Source organism: Saccostrea cucullata, unplaced genomic scaffold, assembly GCF_032062105.1.
Source record: "Saccostrea cucullata isolate Sc308-1 unplaced genomic scaffold, CSIRO_AGI_Scuc_v1 ctg793, whole genome shotgun sequence".
In the NCBI taxonomy this organism is placed as follows: Eukaryota; Metazoa; Mollusca; class Bivalvia; order Ostreida; family Ostreidae; genus Saccostrea; species Saccostrea cuccullata.
This window is the reverse complement of record NW_026923446.1, coordinates 114,755-125,000: the sequence shown is the minus strand read 5'-3', so window position 1 is coordinate 125,000 and position 10,246 is coordinate 114,755. Positions and strand designations below refer to the sequence as shown.

Below are 10,246 nucleotides of genomic sequence, written 5' to 3'. Positions count from 1 at the left end.
TTAGGAAAAATCAATAAAAATCCTTCTGAAGATCCACAGGGCCAGGAAAGATGAAACTCATGTGGAATCATCCTCAGGTAGTGTAGATTCAAGTTTGTTCAAATCATGACCCCCGTGGCTAGGGTGGGGCCAAAATGGCCGACCCAAGTTTTACATATGGATATATAGGAAAACCTTTTAAAATCTTCTTTTCATTAGTACTTCAAAGCTATGATTAGTGATATTTATATGGAAGCATCCTCAGGTAGTGTAGATTCTAGTTTGTTCAAATGATGAACGCCTGGAGGGGGGGGGGGGTAAATTCAAGCCCGATGTGCTCAGGTGAGCGCTGTTGCCCCTGGGCCTCTTGTTTAATTTGCCAAGTAATTCAAAATGCAAAGATTTTTTCCATCTTTCATCTTAAGTATGTATACGTTTTATATTCTTAAGACAAAATGATGTGGAGCACTTAGCTTAATAGTCATGAATGTTTAGTCTGTATCCCCAGGTTACTGGTTCAAGCCACACTGTGGGGCACTTGATATGTCATTAGACAAGGCCCCACTGTGGGGCACTTAATGTCATTAGACAAGGGATCTTTTTCATGCCAAAACCTGCTGCGACATGGGACCTTGGTTTATACAGTCTCATCTCGAAGGACCATTTAAGCACCAGTACGTACTCCGATGACCAAGACTTAAAAGAATTTAAATTCTTCAAGACCAAATGAAAGGCAGGAAGAAAGTGAAATGAGGTCAAAACATGTTGCATTTTTAGCTCACCTCAACGAAGTTGGGGGAGCTCATGTAATACCCTTGGCGTCGACGTCCCACTGGTTAAGTTTTTTGGAGCAGTTTTCTTTTTATATACTTCTATGTCCTATATTGATTAGATATGCATTGAAAATGCTTATAGTATGTTTCATTGTACCATTCAAAGTTTCAGATGCTGCAATTTCAGCAAAGGAATGACCAGGTTAATGTTTTTGGAGCAGGTTAAGGACATACGCAACGTACCTTACCTACTGATAATTTTTCAAGATATTCTAAATTTAAACTTTTAATACCATAACATGTTCTTAGACACAAAATGCAGTCTCGATCATTTCCAAGTAACTATAAGCCCTATGTTGACCAAACTTGCATAGATGATACATCTAAGGATGCACACTACCAGGCTTGCTATGGATGCTAAATCTGACCTACATTTTCCGGTTGAGTGAACAGGTTAAAGTTTTTGATGCAGGTTAAGGACATACGCAACGTACCTTACCCACACCCTATTACCGGCAACTGTGACAACCGATGCAACTGTGACAACAGACGGCAAAGTTATCAATCAATATGACAAAGACCTAATTGATATCATAATTTTGACTATTTATAACATTCATTTACTTTCGTTTGGTGGTTTCCCGTGTTGATCTAACCTTAAATTATTTTTCTGTTTAATATAAAACTATGATTCCTTATTGAAACAAAATAAGAACAGAATAAAGCTAAATTTCAATCGTTGTTCAGGAAAAATTGGTCAAATTGAGCTTATATAATAAAAATTGCTATTCTACGGTCACATTTCTTGTTGTATATAATAAATTCAGACTCTTTACGACATAACTTTAAAATATGGATAATTTTTGTTGTTTAATAATAGCGCCGCAAGAGTTTAATTTTGTTTGGTGAAATCATTTTGGCTATCAGGTACAACAGACGAGGCAAACAACATGAACAATGACAGCAGATTTAAAACGAAATACGGCAATCGGAAACAGTGGATACAAAATTTGATCAAGTACAAATTAGCTGTATCCTGATACTAGTAGGCTTCAAATTAAGTCAAGACATATTTTGGCTGTCAATATTGGTCAAATGTATGGTACTTGCTATCAAAGGAATTTATGGATATGCCCCTCGGACGGGGGGGGGGGGGTTATTCCTCTCCACAAGTACCCGTGCATGGTTGCCATAGGCAGCTACTGAATAACTTCGATAATCAACATGAACATGTTTAAATAAGACGGCCCAGTGGTGTTCGTAAAGAAGATGGGGGATAAGGCGGAATGTTAAAAATCAAATCTCAATTGTATCAGAATTTTATTTGATATTTTATTTAATAATGAAGTTTATTTAATCTAAATCTCTACAATTTACAAAAATCTGACACAGACTGAAAATATTTGCCTATGAAAAAACTAAAAAGAACAAAAAGGATCAGTTTCTCATACTTAAACATTTTTTTTTAATACTGTAACATATCAAGGACCATAGTAAAGTACTTAAAAGTGATTTTTTATTTACAAGTTTTATGTAGTTATAAACTTAGGTTTTTAAAATTGCTAATTTTGGCATTCCTCAGGAAACTGTTATGTTTGCTGCAGACTTTAGCAAACAAAAATGTACACAGGAAAAGTTTTCTTGAAGATTATTGTCGCTCGCTGCGATGTTTCGGCCGACATTACAACTATTGCTATATTATCTTGCAAGAACTCAAAATGTTTGCAGGAACATTGCAAGAAACATACATGCCTCTTTATACAGCAGCAACAAATTCGTTGGAAACATCAAATCTGACAAACCGAAGGTTTGCAGGAAGCTCGCATGACAGTAAACAAGTCAAACCAGCCAATGAAATGTAGATTGTACCTAGGTCAACAAAGAAATCGCCATTTTGAAATATTTTAATTGAAGTTGTAGATATCACACAACGTCTGGCTGATAAGATATGGTTTTGTTTTAATTTTTTTTTAATATAAAAGTAATGACTATAACTTTTCAATCGTCAACTTCCCTTACTTATGCAGGAAACTACGTTCATCACATACATACAGGGTGTTGTTTAACTCTCTGTTGATTCGATACGCAAAAGCATGCTATACGCAGGATTTTCTAAAATTTCTAGAATGAGGTAAATAATTGACAAACAAATTGACGAAAGAAGAATATCAACAATCTTGTTTTTAAGTCATCATTTCTTTATTTCTACAGAATGTCCCTGTCAGCAAATAAATTTTTTCATTGATTCAAATGCTGATTGACTCCTCCCTCTACCCCATATATTTTGGGGCCATCATTTGCACATACTGAATTGTCGAATGATTTTTTTTTTTTTTTCGATCATGACATAAAGCAAACAACTTGGCAGGTGGTGATCACTCCTCCACGCATGGGACGGGTCGTGCCCATTTCTATGTTTTAGAATTTCCCGTTTTTCTGCTCCATTTTGTATTGTTTAATGGAGTTTTGAGCTTAAACACTGAACGTTACTACATGTAGTATCTTCATATCTTTCTTTAAAAAATATAATATTGGCAGCAGGTTAAAACCAGCGGTAAACCTCTTTTGCATGGGTAACTGTTAGCTGCAGATCTGTAGCGTTATGGTTTTATATATTTTTCTTTGACCATAACGCTACATATCCCGTAATGCAAAAAAGGTGCAATTTACGGCGCAATATTTTCTCCGCTCTTTTGGAGAGAAAATTCCTCCACTTCCCAGCATCGTTCAATAAACTAATCTTCAATACCTAATTCTAGGCACATTATTTAACTAATCTTCATAATTTATCCATCTCCCAACCCTTTATAGTCGTCTCTACAAGTGATAAACTCACTTGATTAAACTTATTTGTTAGATTGCTGAAAATTCACTTCTAGCGAGTTTATTGCCTGTAGAGAAAACTGTAAATTGTTGGGAGGTAGATAAAATACCGTATAAGTGGAAATTTTAGCGAGGATTTAATTTTGGCATTATTAGCGAGGGTGTTGGGATCGCTAAAATTTAATATCGCTAAAAATTAATCACGTTTTATTTGTAATAGCTTCTTAAGTGAGCAATATAAATCTCTAAAACTACTTTTCGCTAAAAATAAAATACCAGTTTTAAGGAGAAATCGCTAAATTTGCGTCTCGCTAAAATTTCCACTTATACGGTATACATATTGGCTATATAATGTGTCTATAGTTAGGGAGTGAAAGGTAGTTGATTAACCAATGCTAGAAAGTGGAGAAATTCTCCCCAAAAGAGCGCAAAAAATATTGCGCCGTAAATTGCATCTTTTTTGCATAAAACCATATAACCATATAAAACCATAACGCTACAGATCTGCAGCTAGGGTAACTGTTTGCTATAAGCTTGTCAAAACAAGCGACAAACTTGCTGCAAACACAAAGGTTTTAAAAGTTTGTTATGGTTTCTTTAGCTTCGTTGCAGCAAAGGATCATTTGCAGCAATGTTTTTGTAGCAAGTTTGCATCAATGTATGTTGAAGACTTGTAGCAAATGTTTGCAGAGAGATCATATTTCGTTCTTAGATAGACAATCATCTTCTGAAATAATAAATTGTATAATGTATAGAGATGTCTGACAACTAGTCATATTTTTGTCACTGATCTTGATAAGAAAAAAACGTTTTAAAAGTTGAAATCCAGATTAAAATAAATGTGTTACCGATTGCCATTATCTGTCGTCAGTGTTTGCCACAGAAACGAACATCTGTTGTTCACGACAGCCAAAATGTCTTGACCCATCAAAATCAAACACTTGCAGCACACTTGTTAAACAACAAAGTCCATCCACATTATAAAGTTAAGGTGTAGAGAGTCTAAATTAATTATATACAACAAGAAATAAGACCGCAGAGTAGTAGTTTTTATTTTATAAGCTGAGTTTAACCAATTTTTCTTGAATAACGATTGAAATTTAGCTTTATTCTGTTCTTATTTTGTTTCAAAAAGAAATAATTGTTTTATATTCAACAGAAAAATAGTTTAAGGTTATATCAACACGGGAAACCACCAAACGAAAGTAAATGAATGTTAAAATTATGATATCAATTAGGTCTTTGTCATATTGATTGATAACTTTTCCGTCTGTTGTCACAGTTGCATCGGTTGTCACAGTTGCCGGTAATAGGGTGTGTTACCTACTGATAATTTTTCAAGATATTCTAAATTTAAACTTTTAATACCATAACATGTTCTTAGACACAAAATCAGCACGCGTTACCAGGAGGTTTGAAAAGATATCAAATTTTGAAATTTTTTGCATTATTCAAAGAAAAATGTACAAAAATTACTAAACATAAATTCCAGAATTTTTCCATCAAAAATTGCTTAAGAAGAGGTGTACAAATCCATATATAGAGATTAAAAATATTGCACACAGGCCCTTCATTTAGTGGAACTCTTCAACTCCAGGGAAGAACCCAATAAAAGTTCAATTGAAACTACGTTGCATATGACCTTAACATTTTTGGTGCAGTCTCGATCATTTCCAAGTAACTATAAGCCCTATGTTGACCAAACTTGCATAGATGATACATCTAAGGATGCACACTACCAGGCTTGCTATGGATGCTAAATCTGACCTACATTTTCCGGTTGAGTGAACAGGTTAAAGTTTTTGGTGCAGGATTCATTTCCAAGTAACTATGAGCTCTTTAATGACCAAACTTGCATGGATGATACATCTAAGGATGTATATTACCAGATTTTTTTCGGATGCTGAATCTGACCCACATTTTCCGGTTGAGTGAACAGATTAAATTTCTTGGTACAGGTTACATTTCCAAGTAACTATGAGCCCTGTGTTGACCAAACTTGCATGGATGACACATCTCAGGATGCATACAACCAGATTTGCTTCGGATGCTGAATCTGACCTACATTATCCGGATGAGTGAACAGGTTAAAGTTTTTGGTGCAGGATTCATTTCCAAGTAACTATGAGCTCTTTTATGACCAAACTTGCATGGATGATACATCTAAGGATGCATTCTACCAGGCCAGCATCGGATTCTGAATCTGACCTACATTTTCTGGATGAGTGAAAAGGTTAGTTTTTTATGCAGGTTTCATTTCCAAGTAACTATGAGCCCTATGTTGAGCAAACTTGCATGGATGATACATCTGAGGATGCACACTAATGGACTTGGTTTGGATGCTGATTTTGACATACATTTTCCAGATAATGGACCAGGTAAAAGTTATGGGTGCAGGTCTATTATCAAGATACTATAAGGTTTATATAAACCAAACTTGCACAAATGATGCATCAAAGGATGAAAACTCTCAAATTTGCTTCAGATGCTGGATTTTAATTATGTTTTCATGATGAAGAACTAGTTTGAAGTTTTTATATAGGTCTATTCCAATGTATCAGATCAAAATTGCATAAATTTTGCATTTTTAGATATAATTGTGTGACTTTGCCTTACTTAAAGACAACATTCGTTGAGGTGAGCTCTGTAATCTCTGATTACCTATGTTTTCAAATGAAATATAAATTGGACCCATCTACTCTGATTGTAACTTGGAATCTGTTTTGCATTTCAGTTCCTGTGATTTCAACAAGGGAGATAACAATTGGTCATGGTTGTTTTTTTTCATGGAAAAATTAATCAACAAACATAAACTGTTCTAAGTATTACAATTTTATTGATTTGAAAGATATTAATTTAACAAATCTTTACATCAACACATAACTGGTTATAATTATTTAAAGAGATTTATACAACACAGTTACAATCTACAAAAGCAATGTGTGCTCTCTTATGAAATATTTGTAATCACTTTGTGCAAGAGGAAAAAGTCAAATGCTTACAAAATGCATTGGTTAATTAACCTCACGATGATATTAAATAAACAACATATAAAAAAAGACATATAATTTAAAACTTGGAGAGTTAAAAACAATATCTGAAACATGCCAATTTTTCTTATTTTGAAAACATACAATTCCTTTAATGAAAATGGTGCATTAATTAACAAAAGTAAGTGACACAACACATAATAGATGAATTGATATGACTAAAATGTGTAATTGCCAACTGTTCTGAAGCACTGTGATATGTTATCAGGGATTGTGAAGCCAATGGTTTTCACTGGAATGTGTTCTGTTTTGTTTGAATGATGCTTATGGACCCAATGGAAAAATGGTTTTAGGGACTAGAGACAAAATTATGCTAATGTTGAATTGTTGTAGTTGATTTTTGCAGCAGGTGGTCCTATCAAATGTACCGGTAAAGATGAAGAATATACAGATTTCCTCTTTTCAAAAAAACTTTTTCAATAAATAAAAAATCAAACACTACATTCAAGTAAATTATTGCTATCTCAAAACTGATAAATAATGAAAACTAACCAGAACAATTTCAATGAAATAATATCTTATCTGACTACAATGTCCAAATATTGATCTTAAAATAAATCAAAATGAACCAGAAAAACTTATTACTGGTAATCTGAATAGATAATTAAGAGACATGTTTAATCACAACCCAAATAATTCTTATTTCAACCAAGTTTAATTTTTTTCTTTACCTCTTATTTTCCAGTGTAAGTTCTCTTCTTTTCCTCAGATTGTTATTTTTGAAAAACTTAAAATTAGTTTTCTAATTAATGGAGAGCTCATAAAACTGAATGTCCAGGGAATATGAAGTTCTAGCATTTAAAAAGAACACAGGTTTGTCTTGAGGTATCACATTATCTTCTTCCCAGAGAGAAAGAGAAAAACCCAGAGAATTTGTAAGACACAGAAAATACATAACTAACTGACGCAAATGCCAATTTCCAGAATTACCTTTAATTCTATTTACAAAAGAATTACAAAGTCCACAATTAAAAATTGTTTCCAGTCATTAGTTAAATAGAATTCAAAAACAAGATCAGGTTCACACTACAATTGTAAATTCTGAGGTTATTAAAAGTTCTAAGACACTTATTTCTTTCTTCACAACATTCACAACATCATAAATATATTCAAAAAATCTGCCAACATCAGTATATAATAAGATTTGTGTTGATAGCTGCAATGAAATCATAAATAGAATTTGCATAAGAAAAGAAGTGTTTTTTCTTTAAAAAAAGGAATAAATAAAACGAATGGTTGTTGACGACGTCTAATTAGTCCCCGCCCTCCTCCATTTTCTCCTCATTATTGGTTGACGACGGTGAAGAAGAGGCGGACAACATCAGCTGTTTCCATCGAGCCTCAAAAAACTTTCTCATGTTGTGTCCAGCCCGGCCCACCTCAGAATCGTCCTCATTGAAGGTCTGACAGTTATTGAATATCAGTCGGACGTCTGCTGCAAAGTCACCACGAGTCTTGTACCTAAAGGGGAAAAGAGATTTTCTGTATAAAATGATATGATCCATGGGGACCCATGAAGTAAAAGTAGATTTGTCTTCATACATGAGATCAGCTGAACATATTACATCTCTCTTAACCCACAAAATTTCTACCCATTATTTTCAATACATACTGGTTATCCCTGAGTTTGTTCTTCATGGTGGCAAAGTCCATTGGTTGTCGGATGTACTTCTTGTATGCTGGGAATTGTTTGAAGTTGACAGGTTTTAAGAAAGGCCATCCTTCATCATGTTTATCCATCTCCGTCAAAATCAGCCTGAAATACATACAATGATTCCTTCATACAAGAATTTTTTTTAAATAACAATTATCTTCTCTTATTTACCGGTAGTTCCTCTTCTATTTACAAAAGAATAAATTATCACAATGCCAAAATTACCATATAAGTAGAATTTTTAGCGAGGATTTAATTTTGGCATTATTAGCAAGGGTGCTGACATCGCTAAAATTGAATATTGCTAAATATTAATAGCGTATTACTTGTAATAGCTTCTTTAGTTAGCATTTTAAAATCGCTAAAATGACTTCTCGCTAAAAATAAAATCCCAAATTTTAGATAGAAATCGCTAAATTTTACGTTGCGCTAAAATTTCCACTTATGCGGTATTTATTATGCTGTACCATGTTTGGTCACTCCAAACAATTTAAGGACAAAAACACTCTGCTAAAGGGATAGTTCTCTTTCATTAATTTTTATTTCACTTCAATCATGTATTTGATTATTATTAAATATCCCATACTGTATATAGTTTTATAAAAACTCAGCAAAGTTTCAGGAACAAACAATTTCAGTCCTTGTAAATTTGAGAATTCATTATCAATATGTCAGATTATGTGTTTTTCACTTCATTTAATGCTAGTAAAATGTCATTAAAAAAAAGAAAAATTCCATTTAAAATCACATTAAGCCTTATTCTCCTATAACCTGGTTGTTTTGTTATACCTGCACACAGTCATGTCCTCCGAGTGTTCTGCTGCCTGTCTCTTCTTCTCCAGATCCTTCCCTCGCTTTTTCTCTGGCTTCTCTGAGGGGGTACTCTCTGTGGCCGATCTATTGCCAGCATCAGAGTCCTTTCTCTCTCTCCCTGACGTGTTGTTATCTTTAGTTTTCTTTTTGGGACTCTTCCTTCCTTTTCCCTTTGGACCCTATTCGAAAGTGGTTCAAATTTGTGCATCAGGGATATTGCAGAAAAAATTCACATTACATGTATTTACACATCTCTGATTGCCTTTCTCATATATTAACATAAAAACTGTTGTTGGTGAAGGGAAAAATGTAGAATTAAATATACAGCTGATTTTTTTCTAAAGCTGGAATCTGAGTTCTAACCTGATTGACAGCACAAGCTGGACACACCCACTTCCTGGGCATGCGAGGTAGGGGAGGATCTAGGCAGTCCAGGTGAATGGCACGGGGACACATGTCACACTCCACAATCCTGCCCATTCTTTTACCACATACCACACAGCAGGGCTCACCAGTGGCCTAATGAGACAAGAAGAACAAAAGTTGACAATAAAGCCTTAACCTTCATAATCAGTGTGTACAGTCAAGCCTCATTAATCTAAAAGCAATTGTTCCTAAGCAAATTTTTCACAAGGTAATGTTTGAGTTCCTTACCTTTGATATGCATTCATAACAGTACCAGTCTCCCTCTGGAATATTTTCCATCTTTGGCTAAAAGAAAAAAAAACATTTCCACTTTAGTATATTGCATGCACAAGCTTATGAAACCCATCAAAGTAAAGAAATCCATTCAACAAGTGTCATGTTTTTATTTGTCCAAATATTGTTAGATAAGATATAAACCTTGAAGCAGTAGGTGTGGTACCCGCGGTCACAACCGTCACAGAGTAAGAGCTGAGCCTCGTTATCATCTCGACGACATAGCTGGCACAACTGTCAACACAATAGATAACATATGAATTTATCAATACCATGAATACATATAATCACAAATAAATAACTTTTCCCATAACAGTAAAGCTTTCTTAATTACACTGCATTTATTAATATTTTTAGGGTTTTATTCCTTGATTTGTTTTTCTGTAAATTTCAAATCAGTTATTTATTAACCATACAAAGTAAACTGCATTTACACCCAATACTCTGTTGAGAGA

General features: G+C 34.1%; 2 protein-coding genes across 2 annotated transcripts in view; one reads left to right on the top strand and one right to left on the bottom strand.

Moving 5' to 3' along the window:
* Positions 1-10,246, top strand: part of LOC134264058 (transmembrane and ubiquitin-like domain-containing protein 1) — a 39,983-nt gene that overhangs the window by 5,150 nt on the left and 24,587 nt on the right. The gene's annotated exons all lie outside the window — the stretch shown is intronic.
* The window catches only part of LOC134264052 (bromodomain adjacent to zinc finger domain protein 2B-like), a 35,202-nt gene continuing 31,349 nt past the window's right edge, over positions 6,394-10,246 (bottom strand). Inside the window, 6 exon segments of the mRNA XM_062746350.1 lie at positions 6,394-8,086; positions 8,238-8,381; positions 9,069-9,271; positions 9,456-9,611; positions 9,747-9,803; positions 9,936-10,025. Coding sequence (XP_062602334.1) covers positions 7,879-8,086; positions 8,238-8,381; positions 9,069-9,271; positions 9,456-9,611; positions 9,747-9,803; positions 9,936-10,025 — 858 coding nt within the window. The 3' untranslated portion in view covers positions 6,394-7,878.